Source organism: Lactuca serriola, chromosome 5 (assembly GCF_051521515.1).
Source record: "Lactuca serriola cultivar US96UC23 chromosome 5, Lser_US96UC23_V15, whole genome shotgun sequence".
NCBI lineage: Eukaryota > Viridiplantae > Streptophyta > Magnoliopsida > Asterales > Asteraceae > Lactuca > Lactuca serriola.
Genome location: NC_136412.1, coordinates 308,056,621 through 308,078,468, shown reverse-complemented (window position 1 = coordinate 308,078,468; position 21,848 = coordinate 308,056,621). Strand labels below are relative to the sequence as shown.

Sequence of the window (21,848 nt, the reverse complement as noted above, 5' to 3'; positions counted from 1 at the left end):
AGATCAAGATCCACGTTCATATTTCGAAGAAGTTCCACATTCGAGATGTGTATTTTGTCCACACTTATGGAGTTCGATCACACCACTATCCCATGGGAGTCTGTTCCTTTTTCTCCCTTTTATTGCTTTTAATTTAGTTTATGCATACAATAAGGGCATTGTATGTAATAAGTGTGGGGTAGGGGGTCGAAAAAGTAAAAAAAAAAAAAAAAAGTAAATTGCTAGAAATCTTAGGGAATTTAAAAATTTTCATAGGTTTGAAATAATAATCTAATATTAGTTCTAGTAATAATAATTTGAACTTAAGTTGCTAATGTTGCATTGGGATGATCTGATGAGAGCTCAAATGTTTAGTTAAGCCAAAACACGTTATAGTGCATTTGTGGCCTCCTTTATTCTAGTGAAATCATGGGACAAAAACACAACCTCGCTTAGTTTGAGAGATGTGATATGTTTAGCAGCCTAAACCTGAAATATATCCAGGAAAGCTTATGTAGTCATTGCACATAGACTAATATCTTAACCAATAAGGGTTGAAGTAAAGCGTCCCTGCTTAAGCATGTAGGTTTTTGAGTGATTTAAAAAAAATGAGTACATGTAAAAAAAGAGAGAGAAATTACCAAAAAGTGAAGAATTGAAGAATTTTTGGAGCATAAAAGTATCAAAGTATGAAGATCAAGAAATTCTGAAGCAACAAAAGTTGAAGATACCAAAAAAAATCAAACATAAAAGTTGGTGAATTCAAAGAAATCAAAGATCAAAATATCAAGAAGTGAAGAATTCAAGAGCTCCATATTGTGGTATCGTCTAAAAGTTGTAATTCTCTAGTTTATGTATACTTGTGTGGTTTTACAAAAATACCTTGAGGTTAGAGAGCGTTCTGAGGATGGATTCGGAGGGTTGAATAAAATGAGCATTGTTCAAAAGAAGTGGGTGAGTGTTTATGAGGATTGTAAGTATTTAGAATTGAGGGGTGTTACTTAGGAAAAAAAAAATAGACACAAATGCATGCGTTAAGGTCTTGGCATAATGGTTGAGTTTGAGTTGGATTGTTTTATGTAATGATGGTTTGCAAGGTTTGAATTAATAATTAGATTTTCTTGAGGGCAAGTAAAGCACAAGTGTGGGGTATTTTGATACTGCCATATTTATACATATTTTTAGGCAATATTTATTTACATTTCACATATATTTTGGTTATTTGCATAGAATAATGGTACTTATAAGGATAAATTGTTATTTGCAGCCAAAATAAAAGCATTCTCGAAGAGAGGGACTAGAACTGATAACATTTGGAACTTTGGAGGCTTGAAGGGAAGAAGGATGAAAAACTCAACAAAAAACATGCTCACGATGTGAGTAATTAGATGTTCACGACGTGAGCAAAGTATTCCCGAAGATATGCATCCGGGTGAAAGAGTCCTTGTCAAATACGGAGAACTCACATTCACGACGTGAATCCTTATGGTTCACGACGTGAACTCGGTAAAATCAGATATTATAAATTCTCTTGCTCATTACGACTTGAAAAACTTTTGGCTGGAGAAAAGGGTTTCAGAAGATGAATTTCAGCAGAAGAAAAGTCTTGGAAGAAGGTTTTCAACACCAAAAGAGTAGAGGTTCATAATTAGTTTAATTGTTGATACGTGAACATGTCTTATAGTTTGATTTGTGCTTGTTTATTTGCTAGTATGTCCAGCTAAATCTAGTTGCTTTTGTTAGCTAGATGAAGCTGGAACTCATGGTTTTGATGCATTAGATTTGACTTTACTTGTTGGTAGCATGTTTAATTTAATATTTGATTGCTTAAAAATTCTTGTTATGTGTAGTTAGTGAATACAAATCTGTATGAATTTGAATACCTAATAATTCGGTGAACACTAGTTTATTAGAGCTAAGATCAAACCAATCTTAGATAAGTAATTGAATCATTGAATTAAGTTGTGCTAGAGAACTCATATTATGATTGTAATTGTGTTTTGATTAATCAATCTTACATGGCTCCAATCTTATTCAATAATTGATTATGTGTTAACTATTGTGTGACCATACATAGACTTACATGAATTAATTAAAGTTAGTAGATTTAGAACTAACTTGCTAATACTATCTTAATTGGTACCAACAGTAATTGTCATGGCTAAATTATAAACCATTGAGGGAAAGTGGATTCGAACTAACATAAGTATTTTTAGTAATTGATTGAATTTGAGTAAAGTTCATATGATCTTGTAAAATCAGATAAAACCCTTTTAAGCTGTTAATAATTAGATTAATTTAGTAGTAAGTAGATTAATTAGTTCACACAGTTCCCTGTGATCGACACCCGACTTACCCAACTACTCTATAATTCGACTAGGTACACTGCCTAGGTGCATTTTAGTTAGTTAGGTTAGTTAGGTTATAAATTATAAAAGTAGTGGGTACTTTTGTGCACATCACTTGGATAAAGCATCATTGTGGCATTGTCGTCTTGGACATGTAAACAAGAAACGCATAGGCCAACTCCAAAAGGATGGAGTCTTGGAGTCATTTGACCTAACCTCAGATGATAGCTGTGAATCTTGTTTACTTGGGAAAATGACAAAATCACCCTTCACTGGTTCTTGTGAAAGGGGTGAGGGTTTGTTGGACCTTATACATACTGACGTATGTGGACCCTTCAAAACCGTCTCAAGGGATGTTAATCGCTATTATCTGACTTTTACTGATGATTATACTAGATATGGTTATCTCTACTTAATCAAGCATAAGTCAGGAACTTTTGAAATGTTTAAAGAGTTTAAACAGGAAGTAGAAAATCAATTGGGCAGGAACGTTAAGATGCTTCGATCTGATCGAGGTGGTGAGTATCTTAGCACTGAGTTCCTCGACTATCTTAAGGAGTGTGGGATTGTCTCACAATTGACACCTCCTAGGACACCACAGTTGAATGGTGTCGCTGAGAGGCATAATCGGACCTTGTTGGACATGGTTCGCTCCATGATGAGTCGAGCTTCTCTACCAATCTCTTTTTGGGGGTATGCCTTAGAGACTGCCGCCCATATCCTTAATTTAGTCCCTACAAAGAAGGTTGCCAAAACACCTCATGAGATGTGGACTGGGAAAGTTCCCAACTTGGACCACATCAAGATTTGGGGTTGCAAGGCTTTTGTGAGGCGCGAAACTCACGATAAGCTCGAACCATGAAATGAGAGGTGTAATTTCATCGGCTACCCACAGAAATCCTTTGGTTACCTCTTCTACAGACCCAGTGAGAATGTGGTCTTTGTAGCAAGGAGAGGGGTCTTTCGTGAAAGAGAGTTCATGAGCCAAGGAAACAGTGGGAGACAAATTGACCTTGAAGAAATTCAAGAGTCAAGTGGTGAAGGAACCTCAAATCCTAGCAATCAACCTGAGGAGGAAACTCCTGTTGATCCGACTGACGAGTTTGTACCTCTGAGGCGTTCCACGATAGTTAGGAATGCACCTGAGATTTACTATGGTTTCCATATTACTGCGGAAGGTGAAACACTTATCAGTGATAGTACACTGGTAAATCTGGATGAACCTAACAGCTACACGAAAGCCATGGCAGACCCTGAGGCTGCTAAATGGAAAAAGGCTATGGCAGCAAGATACAATCCATGTATGATAATCAAGTTTGGAACTTGGTTGACAATATATCAGGTCGTAAGACAGTTGGGTGCAAATGGATCTTCAAAAAGAAGACCGACATGGATGGTAATGTACACACTTATAAGGCGCGAATGGTTGCAAAGGGCTTTTCTCAAACTCCGGGAGTTGATTATGAGGAGACATTTTCACCGGTAGCAAAGATTAAGTTTATTAGGGTTATGTTAGCCATTGCTACATTTCATGACTATGAAATATGGCAAATGGATGTCAAAACTGCTTTCCTTAATGGAAAGTTGGCTGAGGATGTTTACATGAGTCATCCATAGGGTTTTGTCAGTACAGAGCACCCCGAATAGAGTGTGTAAGCTTGAGAAATCCATCTATGGATTGAAACAAGTACCTCGCAGATGGAATCTTTGTTTTGATGAGAAATTCAAAGAGTTTGGCTTTTCAAGAGGTGAAGATGAGTCATGTGTTTATGTCAGAGCTAGTGGGAGTATAGTTAGTTTTTTGGTGTTGTATGTGGATGATATACTGCTCATAGGAAACAACATCCCAACTTTGCAGGAGGTGAAGTCCTGGCTTGGGAAGTGTTTTGCTATGAAGGACCTTGGAGAAGCTGCTTATATCCTAGGGATAAGGATATTAAGAGACAGGAATAAAGGACTAATTGGACTTAGTCAGAGTACCTACTTGGACAAGGTGTTGAAAAGGTTCAACATGCATAATTCCAAGAAAGGAGAATTATCGATCCAAAGCAATGCCAAACTAAGCAAGGCTCAGAGCCCAAGTACAAAGGTTGAGATAGTTGAGATGAGTCGATTAACATATGCTTCCGCTGTTCGCTCGATCGTGTATGTTATGACTTGTACCCGCCCTGATGTGGCCTTCGCTTTGATCATGGTCAGCAGATATTAGGGGAACCTTGGCAAGGCTCATTGGACTGCGGTAAAGAATATTCTCAAGTATCTGCGAAGGACTAAGGATTGGATTCTTACCCTTGGTGGGAGTGATGACTTGAGAGTAGTAGGGTATAATGATGCTAGCTTTCAGACTGATAGGGATAACTTCCACTCTCAGTCGGGCTGGGTCTTTACCCTAAATGGAGGGGCAATCACTTAGAAGAGTTCCAAGCAGGAGACTGTAGCTGATTCGACTTGTGAATCAGAGTACATAGCAGCGAGTGAAGCGGCAAAGGAGGCGATATGGCTGAAGAACTTCATTGGAGACCTTGGAGTTGTACCAGCTATTAAGGAGCCTATGGAGATTTTCTGTGACAACAATAGTGCGGTTGCCTTAGACAAGGAACCGAGAGATCATGACAGATCCAGACACATTGACAGAAAATATCACTTCATAAGACACAAGATAAAAGAAGGACTCCTCGTGGCAAAGAGGGTATCATCATAAGAGAACCCTGCAGATCCCCTTACGAAGGGACTGGTGAGGGTTAGGCACTTACAACATGCGAGGCGTATCGGGCTGAAGGATGATATTAGTTTTACAGATTAGATAGCTATTTCTGAAACTTGTAAAATGTAATCGAAATTTGATGATGAATAAAAGGTGTGTTTATTTATGAGTAAGGTGTTATTGTCTTTTGTCAATTATTTACTATTGTTTCAGCTTTGCATGTTTTGACTTCCAGAATAAATTACTTTATTAAAACTTCCACAGTCGGTCATACGTCGGAAGTAGGTATGAATTAAGACTGTCATGAATTGGGCTTGTAGATGACTAAAGGTGTTTAGCCATGGCAATGGTTGCTACAACATTCATGAGTGCTCATAAACTCTGAGTATTGGAATAAACCCACGCTCACTTGCATCACTTCATGGAATTTTCTCGAGTGATCGTGAGACGGTAATATCATATAAGTCTTCAAACCTAGAAATATGACTTGTTGCTTATGAGTTGGTTATATATTGATTGTACGTAAACGCATTGGTAACTCGATGTTATAAAACGTGCCTTTGTGTATGATTCAACAAGTAGTAGAACAAGCATATGACTCGAAGTTTATAATTGATATTATGATCAGAAAAGTTGGTAACTTTAGTGTATAAGCTTATATGTGATGTAGTCATCACATATATAATTGATATTATGATCATTAATGCCAGTTTATAATTCAAGTCTTGCATAATTCGAACTTAATATTGATTTACATGATTATTCGTTCACCTGAACACTAAGTTGATAGTTGTGTTAAATCAAAGGATTGGTAATATGATCATTATTACTTGTCACAATAGGAATTGATAATCAAAGAAATTAGATCCATTATAATCGTCTTTAGAATCAACGATAGGGAATTAGCTAATCAAGCCTAAACGAAAAATTTCCTTAATACTTGTCTCAGCTTGTCTTTAATTTGAGCTACTTTTTGTCATAAGAAAGTTGAATGTCATTAAGTTTTCTGAACTTGCAAAATCAGAACCAACCCCCAATTAACTTATTTAATTAGTTAACTTTTAACAGTTATTTTAATCTATAATCATTCACGTTCCCTAAGTTTCCAACAACTCATACTTAACATTTCTATATTGTCAATCGAATAGGTACACTTGCCTTGTGTAGCAATTTTAGTGGATAATGAGTTCAATTTATAAATATAAAACGATTAGATTTCTACACATCAACAACCACCACACCCGAAAAAATACGATCACCAGCACTGGTCAACATCGCCACCGGTGTTGAACCTCTTTGAAAACCCTCTGGAAAACCTTCTCGAAAACCCTCTTATATGAAAGTCGTCGTCACCGCTAGTGAAGAAGAAAAAATGAGATTTAAAGGGTTTTTGGGTGGCGAGATCTGAACATCTAAGTAGGAATGGCAATGGGGCGGGTTCGGGGCGGGGCATGGATTCCCAAACCCGCCCCGATAACTTTCGGGTATCTTATCGGGGCGCCCTATTGGGTTTCGGGTTTCCCCGTCGGGCTTCGGGTTTCCCCGTCGGGTTTCGGGTATCTTATCGGGTTTACAACAATTGATAACGAAATCTTTATTCTCTTTTAGGGTACCCCAATGTCTTATAAAATATACATGTTCTAGCAACTCTTTTAAATTAAAAACATGATGCATCACTTTAATAAAATAAACTGGACGTTATATTAAAAATTATTTGATTTAAGTTTTGTTTAATACGTAAAAACACATAAAAATGATCATTAACACCAGATTGTTAATAACTAAAAAAATTATCCACAATAAGTATTTTATATTTGAACGCGTATAATTAACAGCAAAATTTTTTGAACATTATATATATATATATATATATATATATATATATATATATGTATATATATATATATATATATATAATCGGGGCGGGGCGAGGATAACCCACTCCCTGCCCCGAACCCGATAAAAAACCCGATAACGACCCGTTACCCAACCCGAAATGATCGGGTTTCAGGTTTCCCCTTCGGGTTCGGGCTTTTTTGCCATCCCTACATCTAAGGTGTGTGGTTATCACCTAGATCTCTTCATGATCTCTCGTAGAAGACGGACTAAGTTCTTATACTCAGTGGTCTAACGATACGGGTGTAGTCGGTGGTGATCCGATGAACTTTATAAACAAAGAACTAGAGTTAGGTTTCTCCTGATGAAAACTGAAGTGGGAGGAGGGAGAGAAATGAAACGGTGGGCGACAGTGTTTCCGGCGAGAATTATATGGACGTCTGTCGTGTTTTCGGCGAGAATGGCATGATGGTCGGCGATGTTTTCTTGTTGATAATAAATAGAGAGAGAGAGAGAGAGAATGTTAAAGAGAAAAAGGAGGAGTTAGAGTAGTATTTTATTTCTTATTTTCTTTTTAACTATTGTAATAAAAGGAAAATGAAAAAAAATAAATAAATAAATAAAAAATAAAAAATAACAACAACAACAAATCAAAAGGGACAAATTCCGGTATTTTAAAAATCCTTTGGACCAAAACCGCATTGAATTCATATTTTAGACCAGCATTACTAGTCTAAATTTTCTTTTTGACTTAAAATGATAATTCACAAAAGATAAAAGTTTAGTCTAATGTAGTAAAATAGGAAAGTATAAAGATTTTTTCTTTTCACCCAAAGCGGAGGTGGAGTTATGGATGAGTTATAATAAGATGTGTCACATGCCCGCGCCCAAAAGAAAAAGAAAGAAGAAAACCTCCGTAAACTTCACTCCTCTCTCTCTCTCTCACTCATGGCGTGATGCTTACTGAAAGCAAGCAAGTTCACTGTTCATTGTCTCTCTAGCTTTATCACATGGAACCATTGTGTGTGTATCTTTGTGTAAATTGCTAAATGATGATGAAGCGGAATTCTTCCAAAGACTCACTCATCGGTATCGGAGGTCGGAATCTCCATTCTAATGGTATTCGTAATGCTCCTCCAGTGGCCGGGTTATTATCTCACCGGAGAGTTATGAGTTTCACCAGCACCACAGAGGATTTCAACAACAGTAACAGCAACAATGTCGATTTCCTCTCTCGTAATCGCCGTAGTCTTTCCGTAGCCTCCTCCGACGAATCCGACTGTATGATCCCCTTACATGTTTATATTTTTTTTCTTTAATGTTATCGACCTGAATAGACGATCGATTATTGGATATATCAGACAATGTCATTTGAAGTACAATCTTCCCTGCCTAAATTCGTAATTCCTCGTTGATAATGCTTGTAGTTGGATTTGTCAGTTGTTAATTTTGATACATATATGTTTATTGATTTTTGTTCTGTTCTTCTTCAGTGCAGATGAGATTAGGAAGACTTTCGGTTGGATCAACTAAAACTGCAAAAAACGTATTAGATGATCTACTTTCATCTAATGAAGGCGGAAAGCATGACTACGACTGGCTCCTGACTCCTCCGGGAACTCCTCTACTTCCGTGTTCCTCCGATGGAAAAGAATCAGAGTCTCAACCAACATCAACATCAATATCAATCACCCCTAGAAGAAATTCTTCAGTTAGATCAGGCTCTGCCACTAAGAATTCAAGGGTGCGCTACGCTTCTTTCTCTCTTTTGTAATGTAATCTCCATAGATTTTTCATTTGATTACATGATGTTGCGTTTTCTGAATTGCAGCTTTCTGCTTCTCAATCTGAGAGTATCCATCCTTCAAATTCAAAACCAGCAAGAAGCAGTTCAACAACTACCAACAGAAACCCTAATATTCTAAATACGAGTTCTGCTTCCGTCTCATCTTACATAAGACCATCCACCCCAACTAAACGTTCTTCATCCACCGCAACCTCACGACCTTCAACGCCTTCGAGAACCCTCCCATCCTCCACCACCACCACCGCACGTTCTTCATCCACCACCAGACCATCCCAAAACTCAAGACCATCAACTCCTACTTCCCCTGTCATTCGACAACCTTCTTCTAGGCCATCGACTCCCACTCGTAGGAGTCCAACACCTTCTGCTACATCTTCACCTTCTTCTGTACGTGCTTTATCTTCCAATGGCCGGACTGTAGGGCCCACATCCAGGCCAAGCTCTCCTAGCCCACGTGTTCGCCCCCCACCCCAGCCGATCATCCCTTCTGATTTTCCACATGAAACGCCACCAAATCTCAGAACAACTTTACCGGAAAGGCCTCTCTCTGCCGGAAGGTCTAGACCAGGTACAGCCATGGCTACAACCTCTGCTGCAAGTATATCAAGGAGACAGTCATCGCCAATAGTCACTAGAGGAAGACACACAGTCACAGAACCTCCCCCTTCAAGAGGGCAATTACCTGTGCCTGAATCGCTCACAAAAAGACCTATAAAAATGTCAAATTCCGAGGGTGTTACTGGTACAGGATATGGGAGGAATATCTCAAAGAAATCACTTGACATGGCCATAAAACATATGGTACTTTAGTTTTCTTTTATTTCTTTGAATAATATTGTTGTATAATCCTCTGTTTGTTTGTTGCAGGATATAAGAAATGGAGGCATACGTCCTTCAACACTTTTTCCTCAAAGCATCCGGATGCAAGGTGGCCATGGTTCAAGTAAAAATGGAACTTTATATTCTTCTAAAATAATCAAAGTGGACATGTATGAGAGCTCGAGATATGATTCTCTTTTACTGAAAGAAGAGTTGAACGACACAACTTGGCTGCATAATGTAGAAGAAAAGAGTGATGAATTAGGTCTATTGTTTGATAATGGATTTGAGACACTCCCTGAACCTTTTTCACCCTTGTGACATCACACTTCTTATTCATTAAATTATGTGTCTGAAAGTGAGGGCGTTGTGAATCTGTTTGTTTTTCATTACATGTAATACCCAAAAAGAGTAAGTTGATTTTTGTATATCTCTTGAAATATATAACATATATATATAGGTTTAAGTTATACTATCATCTTAGTTTATTGTCCCTTTTTTTTTGGTAACATTTTGTATTGAGATTGTTGGTGATGGAGGAATCAGGAATGTACTACAATATCCAATAACAATTTTCTTTTAGAGTAAGCTACAAAACACAAGCTCTCTCTTTCTTTCTCTTTCTCTTTCTCTCATCATATATATCTAACTTTCCTACTATAATCATATAAAACCAGTTCATGATATTGTTTTTGGTACATAAACTTCCTTTAAAAATCAAAATTAAGAAAATGTCCTAGGTTTTCTCAACCAAATCGGCCCCACTCACGTATCTAGCAACCAATGATATGAATCGAAAGGGGGCCCCAATGAGAGGGGCATCTATTAAAGGCACCACATCCATATCCACATCCACATCACCACCTCCTTTTCTCTCTAACAACACATCACTCTCATCCAATGGAATCTGCACAATCTCTCCAGAAGCCATGCTTACTCGATTCACATCATCTTTCTTCATTGACTCCATAATTTTATCATCAGTAGTCGTCTCTGTATCTGAAGTTTCATCATCAACTTCAGAATTTGTCACCATTGGATCATCGGTTGTTGTCATTTCACCATTTAAGCTGTTCACTTTCTCAATAAGCTTCTCATTTTCAGAAACAAGTTTCTCAATCAGACCCCTTGCAGATTCCAGTTGTGTCTTCATCTCCTCATCTTCCATAACAACATGCTACACCACCAAACAAAATGTATCAAATGTCGGGTTTCTGATTTTTAAAAAAAAAAAAGAATGAGACAAACCTTTGACTTTGACTTTTCAGAAGATAAATGGGAAGCCATGGAATTCTCAAGGTCTTGAATCTTTGACTGAAGAACAGACACGTGTTCTTTCAGCTGCTGGTTTTGGTGGGAAATATCATGTCTGGATGCTTCAAGCTCTATCACCTGAAAGGCTTTGATTTATAGCACCTCACCTTTATATTTTTACAACATAAAGTGTGACAAATATTATAAATAGATGCTTATAAAAACAGCACCAAAAATGTACCTGTGCTTGTAATCTTGCATTATCCTTGTTCATAGTGTTTATTTCTTCAACCAATTGGTCTACTTTTTCCTGATAACCAGTCTGCATATTTTGCTGATGTCAATCACATAATGCTAAATCAATTGCATACAATTATTATTAATTGTAACTCACCTCTTTCTGAAGCCAGGAATCTTTTTCAGTTTGTAATTGTAAAATTCTTGTCTCAAACTCAGTCTGATGATCAAATCACACATGAATATAACAATAAGTAATCAAACATGTGTAGCATTTTTTACAACTATAACAATTCTTTTGGCTAATTATAAGTTATATAAGTCACCTCTTTATGATGCCATAAGTTTATTTCTTTCTGTGATTGTGAAAGGTTTCTCTCTAGATCAGCCTAAAAGAATTTGACAAAATTTAAAATGTGAATTTCATAGCAATGAATGATGAATGATTGAATCAGTTCATCAAAGAAATATGTTACTACCTCTCTTAGTACATACACCTCCAATTGCTCTTTCAAATCTTTTATTTTTTGTTGTATAGAAGCCTGTAAATTGGATAGAATAATTAAAGAGAAAGATAGGATATGTCAAATTGTTGATAACACTAACACATGAGCAACAAACATGTTAAGAAATGCATATTTAGGATAAATTATTACCTCTCTGTTAAATGAATAGGATTCAGCCTCGATTGAATGTGACTGTATAACCAAATTTTCAAAATAGCAATAATAAGATATTGAAGATTTGTTAAAAGAAAATTTAATTTGGTCATAAGAAACTTACAGTTTCGGCTCCACTAATGGACTCTCTATCTGAATCCAAAACTCTTTGATGCAGAACCTTGTTATGAACATCTGCATTTTCAGAATTTAGGTTCTGATTATTCACATTGGTATGATTGTCATTTTCAGAACTCAGTTCCCCAACACCAGTAGGTGGCCTCTCATTTGTTTTTCCCTGTTTGTTCTTCTTTTTCTTCTGTCTCTTCTTCTTTTCATGCTCCATGAGTTCAAATTTGTTTCAGAAACCAGATACTTAGAGGTGAGTTGTCACTTTGAATAAAGTATTATGTGAATATCACTTTACCTGCATACATTAATAATCACCATTTCAGTGAAAGAATGAATAAGGAAAATCAAACTCAAGAGTAAGAACTGCTATAACAAATGTTCTTTGAAGACACATAGAAGATATCGCCAACCAAAGATATCAATATGATATAATGCAAACAAGTCTATCGAGGTCCCGATCCCAAAAAGGGGAAATCGCATCTTGAGAATATGAAAGGAGATTGCTTCTTATAACCAAAAACAGGTTGATGAACAGAAACAATCACTTCTTTCGTTTACCTCTTGTTGGGCTACCTAATTTTGGGGTGAGGGGTCTAGAGGGTATGAAAAACTTATGGCTTTCTGTAGTTACCTCATCAGCTAATTGTATAGTTAATTTACACAGTCAATTAAACAGATTCATAAACTGAAACTACAACCCTAAACATATAATTTGAGACACATTTGAAAAAGAAGACCGAAGGCTGACGATTGACATAGCAATTTCTTCAACACATTACCGATTCAACATTACACATTGCGTTTAGCAATTGGTGATATCATGAAATCGAAACCAGAAATGTCACAAGAAAATGCTCTACTAAAACATGGAAATAGAAAATAAAATACCTGCACCCATCAGGGGGAGAGGGATGATGCGTGAATAGAGTTGAAATGAATCGAAGTTGCATAAGAAAATAGAAGATAGGTAGACTTACGTGCAGATCTGAATTGCAGAATATAAAATGTATATAGTTTTATGTTAGGGTTCTTGGAAGGTGAAGGGAATTGTTTAAGAACGATAGACGTGCCTTTCCCCTCTCTGGAATGGAAATGGCTTTTCTTTACGAAATTGTGTTTCTTTTTCTATACGACGGTGTGATGTGTTTTTTTATTTAATTATTTAATTATATGGACTACGGAGAATTTCATGAATATTTTTTTAAATTTTTATAATTATGTTTATATATTATATATTATTCTAAAACTTTAAATTATATATTTCTTTTTATAAAATCTATAAATTCATCACAATACTTAATTTAATCGAAATCAATCTATTTAAAGTTAAAGACATTATATTTAATTTAGATTATACCCTTTTCACTAAAATATGTGTTTGTCATTATTCATATAATCTATCTTTTTATTCACGATATGGTTATTCACAACTTCATTCTTTGTCACTTCATATTCTATATAATCGATTAGTAAAACATGGTTATTAAATATTCATAATCGATTGTTAAACGATATATTTCATCTCCTACAATTGGTTTAGGAAACATGTGATTATTCTCCTCGAAACAATTTTTTTATGAAATGAATTTGTAATGGTGGTAATGTAATTGAGATTTGAAGATCCAAACAATTAGGTTCAATCGACCCTAACTATGTTATTATTGACATCTCGGGAGTAGTTATCATGTCGATAATGGATTTTGGTTGATGATTATGTTTGGATCGATGACAACTTCATGTCGAATTTGAATCTGGCACCCAAACTATGTTCAGCCGATCAATATTATTGTGTGGGTTCACTAAGAATATATTAACCCTAACTTTGTTATCGATCAACTACATCCGTATAGAAGATCAATATGGTTAGGAGTTTTTGGGAGAAAGGTAATAATATAATGTTACATTAATTAGTTTTTTTTTTAATAATAAAAACCAAATTAAAGATAGTGTTAAAAAATTTAAAGCTTTATAGGGTAAACATTTTATTTTGGGACTAAATGAAACATAAACTAATCTAAGAAAAAATCATATAAAAAAATAAGATAGTGGTAGTAATTTTCTTGTGTGTGTGTGGGGGGGGGGGGGGGGAGGGGGGGAGAGGGGGAGGGGGAGATATTTACAAAAAAATCTATGATGTTTGCCTCTATAAATGTAAAAGTCATCTATTTTTTTTCAATTAATGTCGGTTTTCACCACCAAATTGTAAATAAACAAATAGAGATGACTTTTTCGTTAATAGAGTTGAAGTTTAATGACTTTTCTGAAAATTCTTCTTTTTATATATACTTAATATATATATATATATATATATATATATATATATATATATATATATATATATATATATATATATATATACAATCTACATCCCTTTCATTAAAAAAATCATTTTCATTTATTAAAAGATACAATAATGATAATTTATAGATAATTTTTGGGTTTTTAGTGATTTCTTCAATAAACATCATAACTATATATCATTTTTTGCATGTGTTTATAATTATTGTAACTCTTATAACATTTTTGCAACTATCTAACCAAGTCAAAATTTAAGTATGTATTGTACAACAACTTGAACTTAATTTGGTCACTTCTAACAAAGTAAAAACATCATTCATTGTCATTCTTTACACCTAAGTCTCATCTTTTTTAAACCTAAGACCTAAATATTCAACGATGAAGGTAGCATGTGGTCTAGACACATGTTTTATACGATAAATCAACAAAGTTCTCTTAAATTATATATGATAACTACAATCATAAAAATACAATCTATATCATAAAAATACAATCTATATCATATATAATTTAAGAGAACTTTGTTGATTTGTCTTATGGAGGGCATTTCTAGGTCACATGTTACCTTTATCGTTGGATTTTTAGATTTTCGGTGTAAAAAAAGTGAGTTAGGTGTAAAGAACGACAATGAAGTAAATTTTCACTTTCTTAGAAGTGACCGAATTAAGTTCAAGTTGCTCTACAATAGTTATAAAAACACAACATAAATACAGTTAATAGAACTTTTGTTGAATTGTAGTAAGGAGCACGTTTTCTACGCCACATATCGTGTATAATGGAGCTCTATTTGGGAACAACAACATTTGGTAAGCCTTTATTTTTTGAGGTGACGTTTGACTGTGAGAGACTAGTTAGTATGTTGCAGTTTTATGGTAAAAGTTTTACACCCAAGACCTGGAAATTCAACAACGATGTAGCATGTTGCCTAAAAATGTATTTTTTGCTATAAATCTACAAAGTTCTCTTAATTTTATAGGACATACATACATACATACATATACATACATATATATATATATATATATATATATATATATATATATACACATATATATCATTTTTTGGCTTTTTGTGATTCTCTTCGATAAATATAATAATTAAATACATGTTTTATTTATCATAATTGTTTCTTTTAATAAATAAATGCGTGTTTTATTCAAATTAATTTAATATATATAAAAAGAAAAATCTTCATAAAAGTCCTTAAACTTTAACCCTATTAATGTAAAAATCATCCATGGTTGTTTATTTATAATTCGGGTCTGAAAATCGGCATTATCCGGGTACAAAAGCTATTTTGCAAGTGTTTACCGATTTTTTTTTGGCTTCATTACAAAAAAAAATTAAAATAGGAATGACTTTTACGTTAAAAGAAACAAACTTTATATATATATATATATATATATATATATATATATATATATATATATATCTTACTACCAGGGCCGGCCTTAGTGTATTATGTGTTAGGATATGGCTTAGGGCCCCTAATTGATAGGGGCCCCTTTAATTTCAATCCAATGTCCGATTTTCTAAAAAAAAAAAGTTGTATCGCAGAAATCACGATCGATATACAGCACACCGCACACGACGATTAAAATTCTTCTTTTTCTTCCTTCTCCAATCGATTCAAGTCTTCAATCCAGGGCCGGCTTCTTGCTTCTTAATTCTCCAATCGATTGAAGCAGGGTTATCGATTTAAGGGCTTCAATCAAGTTATCGTTGCTGTCTTCAGTTATTCTTGGCTTCTTGCTTTTTAATTCTCATGGTCTCACTTCTCCAATCGTTAATTGACTCACGGTAATACACTAATATGCAATTATGCTGCATTTAGCCCCTGAAAACATGCTTGTTTCTTATTTTACTTTTTTCTTATGAATGCAGTAACATTTGTATACTTTTATGTAATATATAGGTGCTATTGTGCTAAATAATATATTCCATCAGGTTGCTTCAGCCTTCAAGGTGAAGGAATACACAGTTCATGATGAAATAGTTTTTTTGCTCAAGATATATATAAACGAATTTGAACCATTCCTATCTTCATTAATCTAAACAATTGTGTTCTTGAAATGCTTTAAACACCATTATAAACATATAATTAGTTTCCTAAGTTTTCCGTTTTTAATATATTTATTCAAAAGTATATATGTTTGGAGGAATTAAAAGAGACATAAGGGGATGAATTGGAGTACTAATGAGGGAGGTCCCATGGGTAGAAATCGTAGACATGAAGCCGAGGTATGACTCTATCGATATGTTGCAGTAATCTGGTGGTGCCTTGTATCTTATGCTTTAAATAAAAGGTTATCAACTCTTCTTCTGTGGGGTAGAATCTAATTGGGGTTAATAGAATAATAACCAATTAATTATCTAATTGGGGTTACATAAGAAGGTTTTTTTTTCATAATAGATCAACCTTATTTGCAATCTAATGAATGATTTTTTTTTCATAATATGTGATAGTATTGGACAATGTTTGGTTCCTAATTATTGACAGAATCATGTGGAATTGCATGTAAGATTTCAGTTACATTTGTATATAATTGATGTCATTATAAATATAGCATACAAAATAGAAAAAGTTTTCAATTAGATTTGTATTTTAATTGTTTTTGGTTTTATCCAAATGGCATGAATGATCAAAGTTGTTAATCTTGTCAATTGATTTTTTATTCCAGATTGGAAGATTTCATTGTTCACAAATTTCAGATTGGCTGATTCCATCGTTCACTGATTCCAGATTAACAGATTCCATCGTTTTTGAGCTTTCCATTATCTCAGGGGCGGTATAATCCTAATCCATATCTTATAAACTTATAGTTATTATTAATCAAATAATTAATAATCATGTCAAAGAGAAAATACAAATCCGGTGCTTCAAAAAGGAAACGAAAAATGCAAGAAGAAACTTTTATAGATAAACAAAAAGGGTCGTTTTTAAAATATTTAACTACAAACAAAAACATTGATAATGAACAACAACAAACTAATGTTGATAACGAACAAGAACAAGCTAATGTTAATAATAATGATCATGAACCAACTAATATTGAAAATGATAATAAACCAACTAATACTGAAAATGGTAATGAACAAACTAATAATCAAAATAATAACGAACAAACTAATATTGAATCTGATAACGAACAAACTAATAGTGAAAATGATAACGAACAAAGTAATATTAAAATTGATAACGAACAAACTAATAGTGAAGATGATAACACACCTTTAAACATATATGATCCAAGTAGATGGAATAATATTAGTACTAACTTAAGAGATTTAATCGTAGAAAAGGGTCCTATTAAGATTTATGATTTTAAATTTCCAAAAGATCAACATTCAAGAAGCTTTAGTACATCTCTTTATATGCAAAAAATACCAAATGGAGAAAAATACGAACGAACATGGTTGGTTTATTCCATAGATGTAGATAGAGTTTTTTGTTTTTGTTGTAAATTATTTAATGTGAATACATCTACATGTTCGTTAGCACATAAAGGTAATAATGATTGGAACAATATTTCTAGTATATTAAAAAGACATGAAGCAAGTAATGGACACATTCTTAATATGAGGTCATGGATTGACTTAGAAACTAGATTAGCAAATAATAAAACAATTGACAAGCAAATCCAAGAACAAATAAATAAAGAAAAAGAACATTGGAAAAACGTGTTAATAAGAATCATTGCTGTAGTAAAAACTGTAGGAAAAAATAATTTAGCATTTTGCGGAACAAATGAAAAGATTTATGAAGAAAATAATGGTAATTTTTTAACTATAATTGAAATGATTGCAGAATTTGATCTTATTATGCAAGAACATATTAGGAGAATTAATGACAATGAAGTTCGTAATCATTATCTTTGACATAATATGCAAAACCAACTTATTAGTTTATTAGGAGAAGAAGTTAAAACTAAAATTATTAAAAAAGTAAAAGATGCTAAATACTTTTCAATAATACTTGATTGTACTCCTGATACAAGTCATAAGGAACAAATGTCAATTATCTTACGATGTTTAGATCTTTCAACCACTCCAATAGAAGTTAAGGAGTACTTTCTAGGATTTTTAGTTGTAGATAATACAACCGATAAAGGCTTATATGATGCTATAATTGATGAAATTAAGAATATAAGACTAGATATAAATGATGTTAGGGGTCAAGGTTACGATAATGGTTCAAATATGAAAGGAAAACATCAAGGTGTACAGAAACGATTGTTAGATATTAACCCTAGAGCATTCTACACTCCTTGTGGTTGTCATAGTTTAAATTTAGTAATTTGTGATATGGCTAATTCGTGTGAAAAAACTAGTGAATTTTTTGGAGTTATACAACGTATATATACGATATTTGCTTCATCAACTCAAAGGTGGAAAATATTACAAGATAATATATCAAACCTAACACTTAAATCATTATCGCAATCTCGTTGGGAAAGTAGGGTAGAAAGTGTAAAAGCAATTAGATTTCAAGCACCACAATTAAGAAAAACACTTTTACAATTATCTAAAAATTGTGGAGATCCAAAAATTAAAAGTGAGGCTAAATGTTTAGCTACATATGAACTTGAAAACTATGAATTTTTAGTAGGAATGATTATTTGGTATCATGTTTTGTTTGCTATTAACACTGTTAGCAAAAGCTTGCAATCAAATGATATGTGTATCGATGATGCTATAGATCAACTAAATGGACTTTTGTGTTTCTTTGAAGAATATAGAGAAAACGGATTTGAAAAGGCTTTAGATTATGCAAAAGAATTGACTTTAGAAATGAATGTAAAACCAGAATTTCGTGAAAAGCGTATCATTCAAAGAAATAGACGATATGATGAAAATGATGCTAATGAAACTATTAAAACTCCTATTCAGTTATTTAAAACTAATTACTTTTTATATATAGTAGATAAAGCCATTACTTCACTTAAAAGTAGATCTGAGCAATTTAATGAGTTCAAAAATATTTTTGGTTTTCTATTTAGTATAGAAAAATTAAAATCATTTGATGAAAATACTTTAAAAAAACATTGTTTAAATCTTGAAAAAACTTTAAAGCATGATGATAGCTTAGATATTAATGGTTTAGATTTATTTCATGAACTAAAACTATTAAGACATATTGTACATTTAGAATGTGATACAATTATTAATATACTTAATTACATTAAAAAATTTAGTTCTTTTCCTAATGCATATGTTGCCTATAGGATTATGTTAACTATTCCTGTAACCGTTGCCTCTCCCGAAAGAAGTTTTTCTAAATTAAAACTATTAAAAAATTATTTAAGATCTACAATGTCACAAGAAAGATTAAATGGATTAGCAATTTTATCAATTGAAAAACAGTTAGTAAAAGAAATTGATTATGAAAATTTCATTAAAGAATTTGCATCTAAAAAAGCTAGAAAAATTAACTTTACGTCATAAAATATATTCACAAAAAACATATACATAAAAAAAAATTAACTCCGCCATTTGTAAACTTTTTAGTTTATTATTGCCGGTCTCAAGCCCGGATAAAGGAGGAGGGTTTATAACATTAAGTATAGTAAATGTTAAAGGGCCCCAAATTTTTGGTTCGCTTAGAGCCCTCAAACTCGTTGAGCCGGCCCTGCTTACTACTTTATAATATATAAATAATAGAATGCCAAAAGTTTTTAAGACCAAAGTCTTAAAAACAAGAATATGGAATATGAACCCTTAGATTTAATTGGATGGTATAGATTGTGATCCATGTCAATAGAAGTCAATCAAAAATAAACATTCACACTATAAAATACAAGAATTGATGTCGTTTACATCTATATCTATGAACTCTTTTTTCTTTCTATAACTTTTTATCTCTCTCTTTTAATATACTCTTCCCTACACTCTATAAATATCTCTCTCTCTAGGAACAACAACATTTGTCTGTGGGAACTACAACCCGCCACCGCCAAATCCTATCACCACCACTAATGTCCCCACGACCTAGCAATCTCGTACCATCGTGACTATATACATAAGAGCCATAATGGCCTCCCACCATCGTGATTCGATGAGACATAGCACATCCCCAACCGTTGAAACCCTTGCCACTTCCATTCTGACGTTGTGTATTGTCGCTGTTAACGCTAGCCACTAATATTCTTCCGCCTTTACCTCTGCTGGGAAACATAGCCATTGAATTCACCGACGCATCTGGTCCACCTTCGTTGTCCAATATGATATTTGTCTACCTTCTCCGCTAAAAATGTTGATGTTGCTCCTCATTATCGGCAGAAATCTTCTCCAACGTCCTGTTTCACTCTTCCTTCCCTCGTCACCACCATTAACCCATCATTTTTATAATACTTTTTGGATTTGTGTCTAAGTTGTAGATATGAGTATATGTGTGCTATAGATCACTTTGTTCACCGAGAATATGTGTGTACATATATTTGTGTAGAAATTTGATGCATTTCTTGATTTTTCGTTGTTAAGCATTTTGTGCGTTTGCTTTTGTATTTTTGTTATTTTAGGTTATAGATGTGCATGTGTATCGTTGTCTATATTCTAATTTGTGTATCTATTCAATGTTTTAAAAACTGGTTTGAACCGGTCGGTCGAACCGGTTGGACCGGGAACCGGGAGAGGGAGCGGTTCAGCTATCACCGGTTTTACATTGATTTCTGAACCAGATTGAACCGGCCGGTTTTAGAAAAAACCGGTTGAACCGGTCAAAATAAACCGGTTGAATCGGTTAAACCGAATAAAAACACATGAAAAAAAAACCATTTACATAATAAAATTTGGTAATTTTTTCAAATCTATTTAGTTTTCTCTAAATAAAAACATATGGTAAATGTTATAATTTTTTTTGATGTGTTTGTATTCATCAAAAACTATATTTCGTTTCGGTATTATACTTTATTTTCTTTTTGACGTATATGGATTGATGTAAAAAATTAAAACTTACGGATAAGTATTATTTTAATGTATTTGGATTCATCTACAACTTATTTTTATATGTATTTTTAATGTTTGAACTTGTAAACATCAAATTCATAATTTCTATATGTATGCATGTGTATGAAAATAGAAAAATACATGAAAAATATAGAAATCGGTTCACCCGACGGTCGAACTGGTTAAACCGGTTGAAGTCACCATAACCGGTTCAACTAAAAAACCGGTTTTTAAAACATTGTATCTATTTTGTACATATATTATGAAATCTTTGTTTTTATAAATCTGTGTACGATGCATCTTATGTGTGTATGTATAAAATCTTATGTGTTTGTTTATCTTCCTTTGCAAAAGGGTTCTAGTATCTGGTTGACAAGAGTTGTTAGATATGGATGAGAAAGGAGAGTTCTCAATATGAATTGAAAAAGCTTTGAAAAATGGTTTTCATGTATGCATCCGACAACTTGGTTTACGTTGAATATTGAGTCACCAATTTTTGTTGGAATGTATTAAACTATAGGAGAGTTTTTAGATTTGAATGAGAAAGAATTTTTAAATATGATAAAAGAAGGTTTGTAAAACATATATATTTTTGTTCTGTTGACAACTAAAATATCAAATATGATGGTTTTTCCAGAGCTACATTGGTAATGGTTTTATGTTTTAGGTTTTAAATCTTTTTAGTTGGTTGAGATGATCTGGAAATTTTTAATGTTTGTTTAACGTAGAGAAATGTTTGAATAAGTTTAATGGAGTTTTTTCTCCATTGATTCTTGATCATTCTTCGTTTCAAGGAAAAAAATACATATATTATTCTTTTTTTTTTGTCA

The 21,848-nt window shown here is 33.4% G+C and overlaps 3 protein-coding genes across 4 annotated transcripts in view; 2 read left to right on the top strand and 1 right to left on the bottom strand.

The window, feature by feature from the left end:
• Positions 1 to 7,738: 7,738 nt before the first annotated feature.
• Positions 7,739 to 9,963, top strand: LOC145054871 (uncharacterized). The gene is made up of 4 exons (XM_079003130.1): positions 7,739 to 8,148; positions 8,361 to 8,611; positions 8,699 to 9,475; positions 9,542 to 9,963. The coding sequence occupies exons 1-4, from the start codon at positions 7,917 to 7,919 to the stop codon at positions 9,812 to 9,814; spliced, it is 1,533 nt and encodes a 510-aa protein (XP_078859256.1). The 5' UTR covers positions 7,739 to 7,916; the 3' UTR covers positions 9,815 to 9,963.
• A 170-nt stretch (positions 9,964 to 10,133) lies between these two features.
• On the bottom strand, positions 10,134 to 12,896 carry LOC145054872 (Mitochondrial ATP synthase D chain-related protein). 2 transcript variants are annotated; one of them, XM_079003132.1, is made up of 9 exons: positions 12,753 to 12,896; positions 11,768 to 12,070; positions 11,641 to 11,682; positions 11,464 to 11,526; positions 11,311 to 11,373; positions 11,142 to 11,204; positions 10,989 to 11,069; positions 10,742 to 10,885; positions 10,134 to 10,670 (listed from the first exon to the last, which is right to left on the bottom strand). In XM_079003132.1, exons 2-9 carry the CDS (start codon positions 11,987 to 11,989, stop codon positions 10,230 to 10,232), a joined length of 1,119 nt encoding a protein of 372 aa, XP_078859258.1. In that variant the 5' UTR covers positions 11,990 to 12,070; positions 12,753 to 12,896; the 3' UTR covers positions 10,134 to 10,229. The 2 variants fall into 2 exon arrangements, with proteins under 2 accessions (XP_078859258.1, XP_078859257.1); XM_079003131.1 differs by having other exon boundaries at positions 12,664 to 12,887.
• Positions 12,897 to 18,084: 5,188 nt separating this feature from the next.
• Positions 18,085 to 21,848, top strand: part of LOC145050729 (uncharacterized) — a 9,756-nt gene continuing 5,992 nt past the window's right edge. The window contains exon 1 of the mRNA XM_078998932.1: positions 18,085 to 19,021. Within this exon, the coding sequence (XP_078855058.1) occupies positions 18,085 to 19,021 (937 nt within the window). The remainder of the gene's footprint in view (positions 19,022 to 21,848) is intronic.